Source organism: Malus sylvestris, chromosome 15, assembly GCF_916048215.2.
Source record: "Malus sylvestris chromosome 15, drMalSylv7.2, whole genome shotgun sequence".
In the NCBI taxonomy this organism is placed as follows: domain Eukaryota; kingdom Viridiplantae; phylum Streptophyta; class Magnoliopsida; order Rosales; family Rosaceae; genus Malus; species Malus sylvestris.
In genome coordinates, this window is record NC_062274.1 from 21114547 (window position 1) to 21134682 (window position 20136).

General features: G+C 39.3%; 3 protein-coding genes, 1 long non-coding RNA gene and 1 pseudogene across 9 annotated transcripts; 4 read left to right on the top strand and 1 right to left on the bottom strand.

Moving 5' to 3' along the window:
* The first annotated feature begins 543 nt into the window (after window positions 1–543).
* LOC126601293 (AAA-ATPase At2g18190-like) lies at window positions 544–2658 on the top strand. Its single transcript, XM_050267984.1, has 2 exons — window positions 544–1664; window positions 1986–2658. Exons 1-2 carry the CDS (start codon window positions 645–647, stop codon window positions 2448–2450), a joined length of 1485 nt encoding a protein of 494 aa, XP_050123941.1. The 5' UTR covers window positions 544–644; the 3' UTR covers window positions 2451–2658.
* A 1133-nt stretch (window positions 2659–3791) lies between these two features.
* On the bottom strand, window positions 3792–4762 carry LOC126601294 (uncharacterized). Of its 2 annotated transcripts, XR_007615708.1 has the most exons (3): window positions 4188–4668; window positions 4000–4052; window positions 3792–3875 (listed from the first exon to the last, which is right to left on the bottom strand). It is a non-coding gene; the product is annotated as an uncharacterized LOC126601294 (long non-coding RNA). The 2 variants fall into 2 exon arrangements; XR_007615709.1 differs by having other exon boundaries at window positions 3792–4052; window positions 4188–4762.
* Window positions 4763–5300: 538 nt separating this feature from the next.
* Window positions 5301–6332, top strand: LOC126602790 (AAA-ATPase At2g18193-like; annotated as a pseudogene).
* Window positions 6333–11672: 5340 nt separating this feature from the next.
* LOC126601086 (thioredoxin domain-containing protein PLP3A-like) lies at window positions 11673–13523 on the top strand. The gene is made up of 7 exons (XM_050267754.1): window positions 11673–12071; window positions 12185–12232; window positions 12344–12486; window positions 12566–12638; window positions 12796–12857; window positions 13121–13218; window positions 13290–13523. Exons 1-7 carry the CDS (start codon window positions 11913–11915, stop codon window positions 13394–13396), a joined length of 690 nt encoding a protein of 229 aa, XP_050123711.1. The 5' UTR covers window positions 11673–11912; the 3' UTR covers window positions 13397–13523.
* A 1288-nt stretch (window positions 13524–14811) lies between these two features.
* Window positions 14812–19600, top strand: LOC126605803 (phosphatidylinositol/phosphatidylcholine transfer protein SFH12). Of its 5 annotated transcripts, none has more exons than XM_050273243.1 (15): window positions 14823–15067; window positions 15584–15749; window positions 15993–16248; window positions 16349–16448; window positions 16616–16882; window positions 17114–17191; window positions 17301–17402; window positions 17482–17531; window positions 17641–17740; window positions 17861–17908; window positions 18092–18166; window positions 18362–18506; window positions 18617–19002; window positions 19190–19279; window positions 19365–19600. In XM_050273243.1, exons 2-15 carry the CDS (start codon window positions 15731–15733, stop codon window positions 19377–19379), a joined length of 1731 nt encoding a protein of 576 aa, XP_050129200.1. In that variant the 5' UTR covers window positions 14823–15067; window positions 15584–15730; the 3' UTR covers window positions 19380–19600. The 5 variants fall into 5 exon arrangements, with proteins under 5 accessions (XP_050129199.1, XP_050129198.1, XP_050129200.1 ...); XM_050273245.1 differs by having other exon boundaries at window positions 14945–15067; window positions 15613–15749; XM_050273244.1 differs by having other exon boundaries at window positions 14961–15067; window positions 15601–15749.
* The last annotated feature ends 536 nt before the right edge of the window (window positions 19601–20136 follow it).

Consider the following 20136-nt stretch of genomic DNA (forward strand, 5'->3'; position numbering starts at 1 on the left):
ATAATATCCCGATATTTCCATCGAAATTTCCATGTTTTTGGACTACCAATGTTTCCGATATCATCGATATTTTAGTCTGTGCCTGTACCCAAAATCGACACAGGTGGGTAGGTAGAGAATACCTAGAGGCATGAGACAACTCTCTCTAAGGAACTTAGCAAAATAGCATCGTAACTTCGGGAGAAGGGTGCCCTCTTTGGTTAAATTTTGTAAATTAAATTAAATGAAAGTTAATGATTAAATTATTACTTAAACGTTGATTAATATGCTTATTTTTTATTATTAATACATCATTTAGATTGCAAATTTAATCTATCTAATGTTACACTACTAATAATAGCTACTGAATTGCCGACGCCAAAGTCAAGCTCCCAAGTCCATGACATCGACGGTTTTACATTTATTCCACCTTTTTTTTTTTTTTTGGAACACACCTTTTCCTTTCTTTGGCCCCAAGAAATCGCAGCTGCAGCATCGCCCGAATCTTTCCTCTCTCTGCACATCAACTTATGATAAAATTACTAAACAGTCCATGCCATTTCTTCTGTTAGCCAAAAGATCATTACATCTATAAAAACTCTGCAGCAAAATCACTAGTCTCAAATTCTGAAAACAGAGCCGTCATTTTTCATAAAACCTCAAAAATGTTTTCTCTCGACAAACTGAAAGACCAGATTCCGACGACGGCGTCGTCGATGTTCTCCGTCTACGCCTCCGTCACCACATTCATGATGCTGTTCCGCTCCGTCGCGAGCGAGCTCATCCCCGCCCCCTTCCTCTCCTACATCTACAAAGCCCTGAATTACCTTTTTGCCCCTCTCTTCTCCCGTGACCTCACTCTCGTAGTCGATGAGCTCTCCGGCATGACCCGCAACCAAGTCTACGACGCGGCCGAGGTTTACCTGCGGACCAAGATCGGGCCCCACACCGAGCGCCTCCGCGTCAGCAAAGCTCCTCGGAAGAAGAACATCAGCGTCGCCATCGACAAGGACGAGGAAGTTTCCGACACCTTCGACGGTGCCGTCAAGCTCAAGTGGCGGTTTATCTCGGAGACCAAGAAGCGGAAGAACGACAGCACATCCGAAAGGCGGTATTTTGAGCTGACATTTCGTAGGAAATACATGGACAAGGTGATTTCCTCGTACCTGCCTTATGTTCTTGCTCAGGCAGACGCCATTAAAGCAGAGGAGAAGGCGGTGAAGCTCTACACCCGCCACCTCTGGTCGAGATACAACGACGATGACGTGGCGAATTCCGAATGGGGGTCGGTGAACCTGGAGCACCCGTCGACTTTCGACACCATGGCGATGGACCCGGAGATGAAGAAAATGATCGTGGAGGATTTGGAGAGGTTTGTGAGGAGGAAGGAGTTTTATAAGAAGGTGGGGAAAGCTTGGAAAAGGGGCTACTTGCTGTACGGGCCGCCAGGGACCGGAAAATCGAGCTTGATCGCCGCCATGGCTAACTACCTCAAGTTTGATGTGTACGATTTGGAGCTCACTAGCATTTACAGTGACTCTCAGTTGAAGAAGGTTTTGCTGTCAACTACCAATCGTTCTATTTTGGTAATTGAGGACATTGATTGCTGCAGAGTGGATGTTGGCAACCGGGATTCGGATTCGGATTCGGATTCGGACTCGGATTCGGATTCGGACAGGAGCCGGGTTAGTACTCTTTTTTTTCGATGCCCTTTGTTTAATGAATCAAGGTTCAATGTTTTGCTATATGAAGCTCGAAATTTCAAATTTTTATTGTAGTAGCCAATTGCTACAATTGTTATTAAGGCCTAATCAGAATTTTCGGAAGTTCGTTTGATGTAATTAGGGCATATTTATTGAGAGATCCTATATGTACTGTCATTAGGATCTCTCTCATCACGTGACTACCCAAATTAGTACTTTGCATCTTCCTGTTTATCATGTTATTTTCAAATGGGCATTGGCATTGCGTTGCAACTTTACATGGAGTTAATGTTTAATTTGCAGGTGACACTTTCGGGTCTATTGAACTTTATTGATGGATTGTGGTCAAGCTGTGGAGATGAGAGGATCATTGTGTTTACCACCAACCACAAAGACCGACTGGACCCGGCATTGCTGCGTCCGGGTCGAATGGACCTGCACATTCACATGTCCTATTGCACCACAGCTGGGTACAAGATCTTGGCCTCTAACTACCTTGGCATTCAAGAAAACAACCGCCATCGCCTCTGCGGAGAAATTGAAGGGCTGATTGAGAGCACAGAGGTCACCCCTGCAGAGGTTGCTGAGGAGCTGATGAAGAGTGATGATGCGGATGTGGCTCTTCAGGGACTTGTCAACCTGCTCAAAAGTAAGAAGGCTGAGAGCAAGAAGAAGGAAACATCGCTGCCGTCGGTTAAGAAGCAACAGCGGCACAAAAAGGGGATCAAAAAGTTGCTGCACATCCGTCTTCCATGGTCGAAATCCTGATGCTTGTTGCCTGGCACCTCGCATGTCCTAGTTTAATGTTTCAATCTCGGGTAATTAACCCTTAAACCCTTTCGGAAATCTCTGGCTAGTTTCAAGCTCTCTTTTGTGATATCTTATGTGATGTAATGACTTGCTGAACTTGGTTTTATGAATTCGTGAATGTAAACACAAGAAATTAGATGGAATTGCAGAAACAGAGTTTACTCTACTTTTTTTCTTTGACAAAGCGATATTGTAATTCATTCTAAATCTAAATTAGGCCTGCAGTGTGCTTTATACTCTGCACTTAAGTTTGAATTCTCTTTTTCATAGTTTAGAGTCAAACAGACCTTAATCATAAATTTAAAAAATAAAAAGGTCAGGTTAAATTTCAAAACTAATGGTGGACCGTCTTGACCCTATATGATATAGGTGGAATAGCAATCTTTTCTGTAAGGCGGATGTTGGAGAATGTTTAATTGGCTAATAGGGGCTAACATGAATGGACTAAGACGTATAATATATATGTGCGGAATTCGATACATTTTATTGTGTTACTTTGTCCAATTTCGTCGCCCTTATTGGTCAATGGTCAATGTTAATGGACAAATTTCTCAAGCATTGTATTTGGGTGTCCTTTGCACTCACGATGGTGGCGAATTTGTACCCGCGTGTTGCTGCGGGATTGAAAACTACATGAATATGCATAAACATTTTATTTCCTTACAACTAATACAACAATATATAAAACACACTACATTCAATTTGGAATGTGAAAACAAATAATTATATTCATGCAAAATTCTAATTCCTTTCTACCACATGAAAAATCCAATTACTCTGACTCGAAACAAAATAACTCGGAAAGCATTATACTTAAATCATATTTCATCCAAAAATTGTCCACAAAATAAAATTTTCACCGACCCAAAAAGAACTTGGAAATATTATACGAAAAGATGGTAATGCATCTTAAATTTCTAATGGTATTCAATGTCTTCTAGTTTCTAGTTTCTTGATAGACAATAAATTAAATGTGTTCTAGTATCTTGCTAGGTAATAATATATGCATGCATTCATAATATATGTTACCGTTTAGGAATTTCTATCTTTAATTGAAGAGGAAATAATATATGCATGCGTTCATGTTAGCATATATATCCTTTCTATAAAACCATGAGCTCCAAATAATGTCAAATGGATTATAAGCACTGTAAGCAAGTGTTAGAATAAGGGACTAAAAGCATTGTGCATAAATATGTAAAAACTATAAACCTAAAACATGTACAAAGTATTTACATAAAATATATACTAGTTGTTCACTAACTCCAATATACATATAAAGAGTTGTTGAAACCCAAAGAGAAAAGCTGAAATTATATACCTCAAGCACAAACAGCTTGGAAGCCTACACACAATAGCCCCAAAAAATGAAGACCACTGTTTCTTGAAAATAAAAAGGGAACCAAATCATAAAACAATAAATTTTAATTCATTTACAAATCCCAAACTACAAAAGCTCCAGATTTAAACAAAAGAAACCACCCATTTCACATCTCGAAGAACTCACCAATGAACCCTCGAAATTCCTTCAAATCAAATCCAAAAACTGATCATGAGTACCTGAATTGAATAAAAATTAAAATACAATCAATTAACTGTTAACCATTTTTTTCCCTAATAAAAAAAAATAAAAATAAAAACCTTCAAAACACCCCAAACGATCCCAAATTCTCAAATCCGTTCAAAGAAACTTACCATGAAATCACAGCAACTTCACAAATCCTCTTCATATCTGCACCAAAAATAACGAAAAAGAAGTGCAATCAGCCCAAGAAACAAAAGATTAGTAGAAACAAACCAAGAAAATCAAGTATGGGAGAAAAATTAACCATCATCATTTCTCCTTTTTTTAATTTTCACACAAAAAATTGAACCAGAAACGAAAGAGCACCCAAATATAACAATTCCTTTATTGCAAAGAGCTGATAACTCATACAACTCTCAGACTAAGGCAGGAAATTAGTATTAAAACTAAAGATTGAATTACAAAGTGAAGAGAGGAGGTAAGTTCTCCTGAGTTGTATGAATGAAGTAGCCATTATCCAGTACCAACGAAGAAAGATGAAGACAGAAAACAAAACGGCAGACGATGGAACCCGAGGTATGCGAGAGAGGAAAGAGGAAAGGCAAAGAAATGCGCAGAACGATTATGCTCCCCGTTTGACAGCAAAACAAAAGTGGCAAAGTTGAAATAATAACAAAAAAAACGGGGCAAAACTGGGAGCACACTGTTAATGAACAGTAACTTTTGTGTTGAGTTTTAGTATATGTATAATTTGTTGGGTTCGTTTGTGGTGACAAGGGGATCAAATAAAATTAAGCATCTTGTATAAAGTCTAATTTGTTGGTTGATGAGAGATACTTTTACATTGGTGTCTTCATCCATCTCTCAACAAACCAATCTGAAATTACCAAAATGTTTTCCTTTGATCCAAAAATTCTACTCACGGTAGCATCCTCTTTGTTCTCAGCCTATACCTTCGTTGCAGGATCCATGGTGTTGGTCTGTCCTATGGCCAAAAAGCTCATCCCTACCGTCCACTCATACATCTACTCAAAACTCAAATCCCTTTTCACTTCACTCTCCTCTAACCTCACTTTCATCATTGACGAGCTCTACAGAGCGGCATGCAACCAGGTCTATGATGCCGCTGAGGTCTACCTCTAAACCATTGGCACCAGTCCCGGCACTCAACGCCTCCGAGTCGAAAAAACGCATCGCCAATAGACCATCTGATTTTCCATCAACAAAGACAAAGAACTCACAACACTTTCGATAATGTTAAGCTCAGGTGGCGCTTTAATGTCATGGAAACCAAGAGTTCAAAGAACCAGTTTTTTGAGCTGACATTTCACCAAAAACACAAAGACATAGTGATGGACGCCTTCTTGCCTTACATGCTTGCTCGGGCAAATGCCATTAAAGAAGAGGAGAAGGTTGTGAAGCTTTATTCTCGTCATTTATGTTCGTATGATGATGGCAACAACAGTACTTGGGGATTGATATACCTAGATCACCCTTCTACTTTTGAGACGATGGCGATGGACCATAAGCTCAAGAAAATGATTGCAGAGGATTTGGACAGGTTTGTGAGGAGCAGGGAGTTTTACAAGAAGGTGGGGAAGGCTTGGAAAAAGGCTACTTGTTGTATGGTCCTCCTGGCACTGGAAATCGAGTTTGATCGCAGCCATGGCTAATTATCTTAAGTTTGATGTGTATGATTTGGGGCTTATTGATCTTTCCACTGACTATAAATTAAAGAGGGTGTTGTTATGTACTATAAATCGTTTGATTTTGGTGATTGAGGATATCGATTGCTGCAGTGTTGATATACAAAATCGGCAATCAGAGAAACAAAATCAAACATCTAACACCAAGGTTTTGCTTCAATTCCTTCTGTTTTTTGTTACAAATGATATTCTTAGTTATCTTTTTTTCTTTTGACGGGCATTGACATATCACGTGGTGTTATAATGATTGCAATTGGTGTCACTCTCGGGCTTATTGAACTTTATAGATGGTTTGTTGTCGAGCTTTGGTGACGAGAGAATTCTTGTATTCACCACCAACAAGAAGGATCGACTTAACCCTGCATTGCTGCGTCCTGGTCGAATGGATGTGCACATACACATGTTCTATTGCACGACAAGCGGGTTCAGGCTTTTAGCCTCTAACTACCTTGCCTTGTCCAGGTAAACCCTTTTGCCATTAACTTACGCCTTGTACCTGTCTATTGCACGACAAGCGGGTTCAGGCTTTCAACTTGCATTGCTTCTGTCCATTTTGGATCTTTCAAGGCTCCTTCCACTCTGATGGATATTTTGAAGATTTCCATCTGTTGAACAAATGCATAGTATTGCGGTGAAAGTCGATAAGTGACATAGTTGGCAATGGAGTAGATGATTTTCTGCATTCGGCCTACTTGGGTCATCATTAATGTCCACAGATTTTGCCTGAGGCTTGAATCATTATTCACTTCATTAGGCCCACTTGGGCTCTCAGCAATATCATATTTTTTTGCCCTTTTGGGCTGGCAAATTCTAGGCACTTACGTCGCCCACTAGTGGTGGTGCCATTTGGACTATGACTGTCACGGTCAAGCAACCCATTTAGGGAATGTACACTATCTTCTACGCTTAATTCTTCAATTATACCGATCATCGATTAAGGTTTGCTCCCCCTGAGGAGTATGGTTGGGAGGAAAAAATAACTCGTCTTCAGAAAAGGTAACATCTATGGTCACATACATATGTCAGGTGGATGGATGATAACAGCGATAGCCCTTTTGTTAAGGACTAAATCCAAGGAACACGCACCACACCGCACATCGATCAAGTTTGCTTTGTTGATTTTTGTGAAGGTGAATGTATGCCACACAAACAAAAACCCGTGGTTCTAGGTGAAGGGTGGACGAGAGCGAATCATGATCAGCAAGCATGGCCAAAGGTGTTCTAAAAGAGAGTACACGCAATAGCATCTGGTGCATGAGATAAATAGCATAGGTTACTGCATCTGCCCAATATGTCTTGGGTGCATAACCACCAATAAAAAGGGCACAGGTAATCTCAAGGATGTGCCAGTTTTTTCGTTCGGCAAAGCCATTTTGATAAGGAGTCTGAGGGCATGTAGTTTCATGGAGAATACCCGTTTCTGTGAAAAACTGAGAAAAATCCTGATTCATATACTCACCACCATTGTTTGACCGAAGCACTTTAATAGGGAGTGAATTGAGTATTGACCATGTGATAAAACTTTTTGAAGATTCCACCCGCATCGCTTTTATTTTTCATGAGGTACAACCAAGTCATTCTAGTGCAGTCATCAACAAAGGTTACAAACCGATGCACACCATGCTAAGTAGTAACCAGAGATGGCCCCCCACACATCTGAATGAATTAACTCAAAAGGAATCGTTCTTTTATTCATACTCAGAGAATAAGAAGCTCGATGGCTTTTAGCTAATGTGCAAACATTACACTTTAACGAAGAATAAAAAATATTCCTAAATAATAACGGAAGTAATTTTTGCAAATAACCAAATGAGGCATGACTTAGCAATGATACCATAACTGGACAGTCTTCAACTTTTCATTGTCATGACCTTGAACTTGATGAACACAGCCCTGTCCAACATCATCAACATGGTCTAACCCTCTTCTCTTAGTATCACGCCGCCCAATGATCACCTAAGTCTAGATATTCTGAAGTAAACAGAAAGACGGAAACATTACCACAACACAATTTAATTGCTTGGTGACTTGTCCCACACACTGTTCTAAAAATCCTCGACTATCGCCCCCTAAGCGCTAGGCAGGTGGCCACCACCCCGATTAATGCCTAGGTGTTTGGAAATTAAGAAAAATGCGCTTAGGCACCAGCTTAGGATGCTACTCACTTAGACAGAAAATAGATAACTTCAATTTTGCATATTATTTTTTTTCAATAAATTGTAAGAGACTTGTTGAATACTTAAATGAACACACATTATATGCTTGTTCCCCATGTTTTCATTATGTTCCAATACTTAATAATATATATGTGAATTGATTTTGTAGTTTATGATGAAATTATATATTTTTTAAATATAAACAAACACTTATTTACACGAAATATAATATATTTATTTAAATCAGCCTAGTATGCCTAGGCCCCCGCCTAGCTGCCCAACTACTGCCTAGGGTCTTTTAGAACTTTGGTCCCACAGATAATAGATGGCTACAAAATATAGGGACGAGTAAACTGTTGTGTAAAGAGAGAGTAGGAGTGAATGCGATTGAACCTGCCCCTGTGGCCAGGGCAACACTTCCATTTGTAGTGAGAATACCATCCCGTGAGGGTGTTGTTGTGGAATTTAAAAGAGTATGGTCAAAAGTCATGTGATTAGTAGCACCGGAGTCAATAATCTAACCTGTATCGGGATTACCTGGATCGTCGGTTTGTTATTACGAGGAAATTAAATTTAATAGGGATAGCTGTTGGGCCAAGTTGTTTGGGTCCAATTCTACAATCTGCTTGAAGTCTGCAGATGGGCCCAAGGTGTTTCCTTCACTAACGTCAGCGTTGTTGCTAGTGCCTCCACTTGATTGCTACCCTACCTGACTTTGGGCTTTAGGCTCAGCCAGCCCAACACGCTGAATAGAAGTACCTGGTCCGCTGGAAATCAGGGTCGTAAGCCTAGGGCCAAAGTCTGCCACCTTGGCTTTCGCAGCTCTTCTATTCGGTTTTCCCTGACCTCGTTTTTTTCTACGCTCTAGGAACCACTCCTGGTAGCTGTGAATTTCAAAGCACGTCTCTTTTGTATGGTGAGTTCCATTGCAGTGTATACATCGAAGTTTGTCTTTTCTGCGTCCTCTAATTCGCGTAGAGAACGTGTTGGCCCGAATAAAGGTTTGTTGATCATGGCCATAGATAGGCCACTATCACTTTCCTTTCCTCCAAGCATGGTGGTTTTTCTTTGTACTTCACGCCGAATGGTGTTAAAGCACTATTCTATTCCAGGGACAGGCTTCATTCAAAAGAGAGTGTTGGGAACTGCATCCAAGGAGTCATCTAGTCCTACAAGAAAATCATACACCCTATCTTTTTGAAGATCCTCTTTTCTGCTTCTCAAATCAGTAACATATATCATTCTATTTGGACATCGTTTGTCTAACTCTTGCCACATGCCTTTTAGTTATGCGAAGTATAGATTTATTAGGCATCCATTCTGTTTTATCCTTGTTGCTTTGCATCTCAACTCGTAATACTGAGATTCGTCAGCCCCATCATAGAACATATGAGTAACGTTTTCCCAAATATTATGAGTAGTCGGTAAGTTGATAAATAGCCTTATAAGATGCGGCTCCATGGTTTTCAGTAACCAACCCTGCACAATAGCATCCTCTGTATGCCATTAGAAAAACCAGGATCGGTTTCTTCCACAGCCGAAATCTTCCCATTGAGATATCCCATCTTGTGTCAAACCTGCAGCATGAACCTCTATTATCTTTGACCAAATTTTGTAGTTTGAATCCCTTAACTTGAATCCAAACGGCAAAGCACCCAGATTGGACACTTAAGCTGGACCTACGATGGGAAACCCAACTTCTTGTTCATCCATTTAGAGCGGCATGACAATTGTACTTTTGTGGTTTTGTTCTATGGTATGGAAGTCTGGCCAAAGGCTGCGATGCCTTTCATCTTTGTAGAAACAATGTCCAGTCTTTTCTATCTTTTTTGTCTAAAACTTGGCACAATGAATTTATTTCAGTCTCTTGTTTTGAGACTTACCTTGTTTTCTTTGATCAAAATTGTTGTGGTTTTGTTTTGTTGTGGACGACTTGGGTTTAGAGGAAGAGATAAGCCAAAACCTCTATGATACCAAGATAAAATTGTAGTTTAGAGTTCTAATAATTCTTGTTATTCTTCTCCCGTTGGGAGGTAATATATATACAACTCCAAAACTTGTGATACAAGGAATTTTAAAGGAAATACAACCAAAGTAGGAAACACACCTATATTCCTAACCCTCCTAGGATGTTGATTCTTGCCAACATCATGATGACAACCGACATTGCTTATGTGGGGAGATTAAAGGGTTGATAGAGAGCACAGAGGTGACTCCTGCTGAGGTTGCTGAGAGCTCATGAAGAGCGATGATGCTGAAGTTGCTCTTTAAGGACTTGCCAATTTTCTCATAGGAAAGAAAGTGAGACTGGGAGTAATGGAATAATGGATGAAGGGATTAAGAGCATGTGTGGAACTGTTTTTAGAATGGTTAAAAGTTCTTTTTTTTTGGATAATCTGACACGTCCCGACCCCGATATTCCTTGAATACTCAGATAGGCACGTGCTGGCTTACACCCAAGGGTGACGAAAGTCATTTATTGAATACAAGAGTAATGATTAGGAGGAAATATACATGAATAATCATTAGAATCTAAAGGTAATAAACAAAGTTTAAGAAAATGTCTAGAGTGCACAGAATACGTTCTAATTCAATATCACAAAAGGAAAGATCATTACAAGATATCACACAAGTGAATGATAGACTGTTACTGGTAGGGGAATGCCTCGTACATTGTGTCGTAGTCCTATTTTCTAAGACTGAATGGGGGCGCAAAACAAAGGTGAGTGGACCAAGTTCATATATACAATAATAATAAAATAGTTATCAAGATACTAACCCCCACAGTTTATATAAAGAAAACTACTAGTATAATAAGTGATAGGTTTACTGAAAAACCCTAGCATGCCAAAAACATCTCAAAAGACATATCGCGAAAAAATATCGCGGAAATCAAAATATCAATCGTCTCACAGATTGTCTCGTAAGGGCGGTGTGCTACCAGTAAGATCACTGAATAACTATAACTCTCGGCCCTATGCCAGCACCGTGGTCTCTGCGCCCGTAGCCAGAGATTATCAACTTCTGGCCCAATGGCTGCTTCGTGTCCCTCAGCCCGTAGCTAGGGAATATTTCTCCCGGCCTAACTGCCAACATCAGATCCTCCCCCCAGGCAGCATAGTGTCCACTAGGTACGCACAAATAGTTACGCCTTTCAAATATAACTACTTCATAGTATAAAGTCATCCATCGTCTATACTATAAAGAGGGGTTTTGAAAACATGTTCTAGCATCCTATCGTCATCCATCAGATAGTCTACCAGTTCATGGTTTTTATAGAAAATACGATATATCAAACTATAGCTCAATATAGGCCAACAATTAATTCCTTACAAAATAACGAGATGATAACCAACATTTCAATAAACATGCTTAACATAAATTCAGTTCATAAACCCGTAAGACATGCATTTCATTTATGCAAATAAACTATAAAATTATGCAAATTTTAGAAGGGGTCCACTCACAGATACTCCGTAGCAGCAGAGTGGTGCGGAAAAGAATTAAGGAAATCCTCACTAGCAACTTCACCTAAGCAAAAAAATGTACAATTTATCAAACTATGCCCAAACGATAGAATTCCATGAACTAGACGCCAAAAAAGGACTCAGAACATTGAAATTGGCCTAGGAGTGATTTTGGGTTTTGGGTCCTAAGGTTTTTAGTTAAAAAGGGTACGAGTGTTTCGAAAATAATGTCAAAGAAACAAAATGAAATAATTTCTTTAAAATGGGTACGAGTGTTTCGAGAAATCGAGTGCTCTGATTGAATGAAAACAGTACTATTTGGGCCTATGCCCAATCACCAATTGTCACCCAAACACGGAGCCCGTTTGATTGTTAGTCTTCGTCTCCAGACCCAAAACCTCCACTCAATGTTGGTTCGCGCTTGAATTGAACCCTTTCCTCCGCTAAATCCTGAAAAGCAGCGATTGCATCTACTCTGTATTTCCAGATCTGCAATCATCCATATATTACTGAAGAACAATACAATCCAAACTCCAAATCCGAAAAGTTTTCAATTTCCAGGAAACATGGATCCCGATTCAGTGAAGTCCACTCTCCAAAATCTAGCATTCGGAAATGTAATGGCCGCCGCAGCCCGTAATTACCAAAAGGAACTGCTTTCCAACGAGAAGGCGGCCGCCACGAGCTCCTCCAACCAAGAAGTCGACCTCGACGAGTTGATGGATGTAAGTTCTGGGTTCGATTCCATTCGATTTGATTCAATTCTGCATCTTTCATGTGCATTTCAAATTCCCAATTCGCAAAGCGATGGTTTGTTTGATTATTTTGTGATGAGTAGGATCCGGAGCTTGAAAAACTGCACGCGGATCGGATTAATGCTTTAAAGGTTCGATATTTTTCGTGTTTGATTGATTTGCGGATGGGGGGTTTCTTGGATTTGTGGGTTTGTTTGGAAGGTTTGGTTTGAATTTTTGAAATTTTGATCTTGTTTGAATAGAAAGAAGCTGAGAAGCGAGAAGCTTTGAAGAGGAAAGGGCATGGAGAGTACAGGGATATAACTGAGGGGGATTTTTTAGGTGAAGTTACCGGAACTGAAAAGGTCATCTGCCATTTTTATCACCGGGAGTTCTATAGATGCAAGTAAGTGCATTTTGGTCTAGAAAATTTAGACATGGATTAGTGAGTTTGTTTTGAACTTACGTTGCTTGGTTATTTCTAGGATAATGGATAAGCATTTGAAGACGCTTGCTTCGAAGCATGTTGATTCTAAGTTCATCAAGCTGGATGCTGAGGTTGCTGTGAACTTCACTTCCTGTTTTGTGTTTTAGTTGGTGCAACTTTTCGTGTTTACTTGGATTGAGCTTACTTGTTTGCAACCTTCCGTTTTTGGTCCTTTAGTTAGGTTTAGGGTTTAGAATTGGGAATTGATTATTTGATGATGAACTGCAGAATGCGCCCTTCTTCGTTACCAAGCTCGGAATCAAAACTTTGCCTTGTGTCATACTCTTCAGGTCAGGCAATCTCCGTATAATTATTGTAAATCTGTGTGCATGTCCATTTCGAGCATTAAAGAGGCATATGGGCATCCACTATTTCGCTGTTGTATGAAAAGGCAGGAGAGCAACGAGAGCTGGAAATATAGTAATACTGTAATTGCGCAATCATTTGACGTGTGCTTCAAGAGCATGTGATAACTTTCATGCTAATTTCATCTTGCACTGAGATCTTCCATTGAAATTCATATTTACGGATTCAGAGGTTCGCCGTTTTTCAGAAAAGGAGTTGCTGTGGATAGGTTGGTTGGATTTCAAGAAGTGGGAGCAAAAGATGATTTCAGCACAAGGGCGCTTGAAGTTGCACTAATCAAGAAAGGTAATGGCTTAGTCAAGTGTGTTTCACAATTCGTATCCTGTTGCGGAGTATCTAATCTGCCAATTTAACAGGTATAATTAGTGAGAAGAAAGAAGACGGTGATGAAGATGATGGATATCTTGAAGGCGGTCGCAGGACAGTGAGATCGTGTGTGAATCTTGATTCGGATTCAGACTGAAACCGCAACCTGAGTTTTCAAATGCGTTGTATGCTTGTTGTGGCATCTAATTTATGTTACCATATGAACGGAATTTGTGGACCGCATTTGCAGTGGAAATATATTCTTCCAGGCATTCATTTTGTTATTGATGTTAAGTCAGTCGCTGTATCTATAGACTTTTCTAAATCGTGTACCACACAATAACTTGTCGTGAACAAAACACGGTAGCATAGTAAAACAATTGCATGGAAATACGATTATATTGCTAAAACCTCAGTTTGAGATAAACTTTACGTAAATCGGATGGTGTATACTCTGTTGGCATGCAAGTTCTTCATCCTGATAAATGGTAAAAGTCTGTCCTGAGATTTCGTGTGCTCCGGGCGACAACCAAAAAGAGCAGAATCAGGAAGTCGGAATCCAAATATTTTGGACAGAGCAGGAAATAATCGAGCCAAATCCCGGGAGATTGGGTAGGTAGGAAAGAAAAAATGACAATAAGTCGATAAGTTAATTAGGTGAAGCCAACAGAACAAGAAAAGAAATTATTTAAAAAAGGTCGTACACAGTGCACAAGGCTCCCGCTTTACGCAAGGTCTGGGAGAGGTGAATGTCGGCTAGCCTTACCCCCATTTATGAAACCATATGAAAGAAAGGATTCCGATTTTTGTAATTAATTAAGAAAAGTCGAAAAAAGTAGTTATAAAAACAGAAAGTACACCTCAGTGAGTGCAGCATCCGCAAATTCTTTCGTGATCGAGTAACAATCTAAGATTTATAATCCGTTATTCTTAATTGGCATAAAAGTATCCCATGCAGGTGAACGTCGAGTGAGATACAATATCGCATTTAATTTAAAATGACTAGATACAATCAACCTTTCTTAAAAAAACATACATGTATGCATAGTAAAATCAAACAACGTAACTAGGTGATATTATCCCAAATACGTAGATTTGAGATCACCATTTCCAGATGAACACTTAGAGGAGTCTGTTGGAGCGCTATATAATTAGAATGGGAGGACGTTGGTTTCTAAATTTCTATCCCCAAAAATAAACAAGGCAGCCGGTGAAGAAAAAAGACAACAAATGCACAATGTAATATTTCTCTCTCATTTAGTTTTGTTGAAACTCTCTTATCTTGTGGCTTTACTCTTCTTTGTTTTGGTTTGTCTTGGTTAGTTCGAGGTGACTCTGATTTTATTCATAAAGAAAACTCTCTTGTAGACGTGATTTCAAAAAATAAAAGAAAACATGTCTACAAGCTAGATATTACTTAGGCAAGATCAAATTTATGCTTTATTGTTAATAAAATTGTCCCCGTACTGTCGAGAAGTTATCAAATGAAAACAAAACCATGTATGAAATGAAAGTAGTGGAAATATAGTTTTACCGGGAAAAGCAAAGAGACGTTATTTAGGATTTGAGTGGAGTTGCCTTGCATTTCGCCTTCTGTCGAGACCTCGTCAAACATCAAGCTCTCAACTGAATCGAAACCTTAAAAAAAGAAAACAAGATTTACTAATTTTCTTCTCCCTCACTGTCTCTCCGACATTTTCTAAGACTTCTCAAATCCCGACTATGATTCAGGATATTTATATCCATCCTTGCCTCTCTCTCCCCCAAAACCCCATTTGTGTTTTTCTTTTTTGGACTGACCCCCCGCTGTGTTCACCAGAGGACAGAGGTAAATAAAATCAATAATCCTATTAATCCCACTATATTTTTCTGTATTTTTGTACAATTGGAGGCCTTTAATTTTGCTCTTTCTTGTTGTTACTGCTCAATTTTATTTGAATTAATCCTATGTTTTAGTTGAGTTATATATATAATTTTTATTTAAATTTAAGCTGCATTCTGGTTGTGATTTTGGTTTCCAAAGTGGGAACGTAAATGCATGGATTTGTTCAATTGGGCGATTCTTGTAGTTACTGCTCAATTTTACTTGAAGTAATTTGCTTTTTTAGTTGGGAAATTAGCCAACACGATCATTTTTCACGTACCAATCGCTAAAAATGATCAGTTTTCATTATATCGTCAATATCTGATTTTGATCGTTTTAGGAATTGGGATTTAGTTTCTAATCATTTTAGCGAATTGCCCCTTTAAGTTGGTTGTTTCTTTTTTGAAATTTAAGCTGCATTTGGTTGCAAAGTACATTATATAGCATACTTGGTCTGTTTTGTGATTTTGTTTTCCAAAGTGGGAATGTAAATGCAGGCATTTGGGCAGGGTTTTGTTTCTGGGTCTGCATCTGTGATATGAGTGCTTGATTCTTCTTCTGCACTTCAGCTACTACTTTAACAAAGTTTTCGGACAAGTAAATACCGTTGCCCTCACAAGTAACACCATGTCTGGACCTCTACCCGGTAATATTTCATTTAGAATCAACGTATATTCGCATCTCGATAACTATATGCTTCAAATGTGAGGACTTGTCTTGAATTTGTAATGCACAATGCCACTTTAAGGGACTTTAGGATGTTGGAATGGACAAAAACAAGCCTTGGAATTTGGATGCATTAATAGGCAAACATATTATTCTTTGCATATTAGGATGCCTCGCGCTTGATGCGCATAGATATGACTCACTTACGTTGTGTGATTATCAGTATCTGATGTCGAAATATCTGAGGAAGATAGAAAGACTAAAGTCGGGTCGTTGAAGAAGAAGGCAATGAATGCCTCTACTAGGTTCAGAAATTCTTTGTCAAAAAGGAATAGAAGAAGCAGTAGTAAAGTCTTGTCTATCGACATTGAGGATGTGCACGACTTAGAGGAGATACATGCTGTTGATTCGTTGCGGCAGGCACTTTTACTGGAGGAGCTTCTACCCTCCAAGCACGATGATTATCATAAGATGCTCAGGTTTCTTCCTTTTTCTTGTTCCAGTGGAAGTTTTGTTGTCGATGGTTTTTATGACAGATACTGGGTTCTTGTTTAATCTAACTAAATCATTGTAATACAGATTCTTGAAGGCCAGGAAATTTGATGTCAACAAAACCAAGCAAATGTGGTCTGACATGCTCGAGTGGAGGAAGGCATTCGATGCTGACACAATCATGGAGGTATCTTCTGTAGAAATAGGTGCTTAGGTTTTGAAGTTTGCTAATTATTTCATTTTACATCTTTCCTTTCAATTTTTATGTTTGCTTTCCTTTAGTAAAGAGCAGAATATCATTTGTTTATATTTGTTCGTCAATTTAGTTACTCATGTATTTATCTTTTCTTCTAGGACTTTGAATTCAAGGAACTCGATGAAGTCTTGAAATACTACCCCCAAGGACATCATGGTGTAGACAAGGAAGGACGACCTGTGTACATCGAGAGACTAGGCCTAGTAGATGTGACCAAGCTGATGCAAGCCACAACTATGGACCGCTACGTCAAATACCATGTCCAGGAGTTCGAGAGGACATTTGCTGTTAAATTTCCAGCTTGCTCAATTTCAGCAAAGAAGCACATTGATCAAAGTACAACTATCCTCGATGTGCAAGGAGTGGTATGTGATACTAACTATAACCGCTACTTCTACTCAGCAAATAATTTGAAAAAACAGAAAACTAGAATCACTTATGGGAAAACAAGGGAATAGCTGGTATATTGTTTATAGCTGTTGCCAAGATGTGCTAAGATTTTTAACCATAAGGGATATTTACTACAAAGAATCTTGCTTCAAATGACATTACATGGAAGTTAAATAATCTGTTACAAACTTACTGCAATGCCTCAGGGATTTAAGAATTTCAACAAATCTGCCAGGGAACTTATTACTCGCCTTCAGAAGATTGACGGTGACAATTATCCTGAGGTACTGCCTTACCGGTTAACATCTTTTGGTCTATAAAATTTTGGGAACTTCAGGACATTTTTGTTGATGGCAGAATTATGATGCACACAAACTGTTGTTTTTACCACAGACCTTGAATCGCATGTTTATCATCAACGCTGGTTCTGGCTTTCGAATGTTGTGGAACACTGTGAAGTCCTTCCTTGATCCGAAGACTACAGCAAAGATTAATGTGAGTATATACATTTTTATGCTAAAAATGCTTATTCTCGTCAGGGCTACATTAATCAGGGAAAACTATCGTCCTCCAGGTCCTTGGCAACAAGTATCAGAGCAAGTTGCTTGAAATAATTGATGCTAGGTAAGTCTGTTTTAAACGAAGCAGACTTTTTAGGAGCTTTGCTTCCACATAAGCTGCTTCATCAGTTTGCTTATTTTGATGTACATTTTCTGGCTTGACTTTGCTCCAGCGAATTACCTGAGTTTTTAGGAGGTACATGTACTTGTGCTGATCAAGGAGGCTGTATGCTTTCGGACAAGGGACCCTGGAAACAACCTGAGATCATGAAGGTAGATAAAGACCGTTCTTCTCTTCGTTTTTTTTTCCTTTTTATTATATCATTACCACTATGCATTATTTTAACTTCTAATTTAATTAGAATTCATAAGTATCGATTTATGTACTTGCAGATGGTCCAAAACGGCAGTCATCAATGTTCAAGAAAATCTGGACTTCAAGTAGGTCCTGCTTGAACATATCTTCTGCTTTTCTTTTTCCTTATAAACCTGCCCCTAGTTTCCGGATTGTCACATTTGGACACTGGGTCATCTCAAAGTTCTTAGTCACATGATTTTCAACATATATTTTGGTGCTTCATGTTCGTAGATGTAATTGATAGCTTAATCATATAATCTTCCTAGGGACTCGATGCAGCTCTGAATGTTGGACCTTCCGCTCCTAAACTCAATCATGCACTTTCTCGCTTCCATGAAGAAGTAAGTGCAAAAAACTTCCGAGTTCAATTTAAATTTCAACCGAGCAATTGTCAAATACACTGAGAGCTTTTCTTTCTTATGTATGTGTTTCTAAGCATAGACACACGTATAATTGTTATCTGCGTATCTTGTAGCTGAAGTTTCCCTCCTCTGTTATCGTGACAGTTCTGACCTCCTCTGAGATAATCTTTGCAGGTATCCCTAGCCAAAACTCACCAAGTGTCTTTCAGGCGCAAGGACAGTGTCTCGATGGTTGGTAAATCTGTGGATTCGAGTTGGCCAATGTCAGTGGGGAATGTTAAATTTGCCCTCTCAAAGGCTAAATCATCTGAGAATTTAGGTGAGCTTGTGTATTGTGTTTCTTTCCTTATCTAATTCTAAGATATTCCTTTTTTTTTCCTTTTTGTTTCTTTCACAATAGTTATAGGGTCTGAGTTTCTTTACTTGCAGCAGTAGATTGTTTCACCAGGAACAATGCTTGCAAACTGCCTGAAGGTTTAGGCTCTCAGATTATGGCTGCTATTATGACGTTTCTTGTGGGCATTGTCGCCATGGTCAGACTAACACGTAGCATGCCAAGGAAGCTCACCGACTCCACCTTCTACTCCAGCACTGTCTGCGACAGTGACACAATGGTCAAAGGCCAGGGCTCTTCACACTCTGCCATCTCCGGTTCAGATCTCATGACTGTCATGAAACGCATGGCTGAGTTGGAAGAGAGAATGACTGTTTTGAACATGAAACCTGCCGCCAAGCCAGCTCAGAAGGAGGAAATGCTGAATGCTGCTCTAGGTCGGGTTGATGCCTTGGAGCAAGAGCTTATGGCAACAAAGCAGGTAGCGTTTCAACATGTTCCTCTATGTAGATTTCTGGAATACAGAGCTGCAAAACCTAGCTGAAAAATTAAATCTGAAACAGTATCCAACCATAGGAAAGTAAAAGCTGTAATTTACATCAATCACTAGCAGGGTACTATTAATGTTATAGGTGTATGATCCTCATTTGAATTGGCTTCTCGTTTAGGCTCTCGAGGATTCGCTTGCCCGGCAAGAGGAGCTCTTGGGCTCTCTTGACAAAAAGAAGAAGAAGAAGAAGAACAAGAAGAAGAAAATGGTAAGCAAACGAGACGAAAACATCACTTATTCGAATTTTAGGTGGAGTTTGTGACATTTTAAATATGTTTTGGGTTGTAATGCAGTTCCATATCTGGTGAAGAAAAGTCAGACACAGGAGAAGATATGCTTGGTTGAATAAATGAATCATTGGCTGTCAAAAGCCCCCACCCAAATGCGCGCCTGTACTCAACTTAACCGTTCTATTAAACTTTTACCACATAAAATATGAATGAACAAAGTTTTGGCCATGTGCCTAGTTTGCCAGTGTATCACTTTTCACTATTATAATTTATGTAGATGTCTTCATTTTTCAATATAAGTTTCTAATAGCACATGAACATTGGTCTAGCGCACGGCACTCGATCTCTAGTTTGTTCAAGAAGATATTGCGTTCACATCTCATGAACGGACAATAGTTGTTGAAAAAACTATTTACAGTTTGGTACAAACCCAACTGGATTTTGGGTGCATGCATGATATGATCATGGTGTAGATATCCTACTTTAAACGGACATTTAGTCTTTTTACTTCGCTGGAGGCAATTCTGAGTTTAGATTTTGTCGAGGAGAGTTGTTGAAACACTATTGAGTGTTTGGTACAAACCCAGCTGGGTTTGTTTGGGTGCATTATGCATGATATGATACCATGATGTAGCCAAAGACTTTGTGATTTGCTTGTTGGAAAGCAAGTGAGAGTTGAGCTACTTTCAGATTATCAGAATCTAGATGGATAGCAGAATAGGGTTTGCTCTAGGGGGGATGTAGGAGGGCGGCGGAGAAAGTGTGCACTTACGGAATGTTTCTTTCAAAGACTCACGCGAGAGAGAGAGAGAGAGAGAGAGAGAGAGAGAGAGAG

Bases quoted from the DNA above. Each gene is read 5' to 3' on its own strand.
- LOC126601293 (XM_050267984.1), top strand. From the start codon at position 645: ATGTTTTCTCTCGACAAACTGAAAGACCAGATTCCGACGACGGCGTCG. The intron at 1,665-1,985 runs GTTAGTACTCTT...TTTAATTTGCAG, and splicing joins CGGATTCGGACAGGAGCCGG to GTGACACTTTCGGGTCTATT.
- LOC126605803 (XM_050273241.1), top strand. From the start codon at position 14,962: ATGATTCAGGATATTTATATCCATCCTTGCCTCTCTCTCCCCCAAAAC. The intron at 17,403-17,481 runs GTGAGTATATAC...ATCGTCCTCCAG, and splicing joins AGACTACAGCAAAGATTAAT to GTCCTTGGCAACAAGTATCA. The intron at 17,741-17,860 runs GTAGATAAAGAC...ATGTACTTGCAG, and splicing joins AACAACCTGAGATCATGAAG to ATGGTCCAAAACGGCAGTCA.
- LOC126601086 (XM_050267754.1), top strand. From the start codon at position 11,913: ATGGATCCCGATTCAGTGAAGTCCACTCTCCAAAATCTAGCATTCGGA. The intron at 12,233-12,343 runs GTTCGATATTTT...TTGTTTGAATAG, and splicing joins ATCGGATTAATGCTTTAAAG to AAAGAAGCTGAGAAGCGAGA. The intron at 12,639-12,795 runs GTTGCTGTGAAC...GATGAACTGCAG, and splicing joins TCATCAAGCTGGATGCTGAG to AATGCGCCCTTCTTCGTTAC.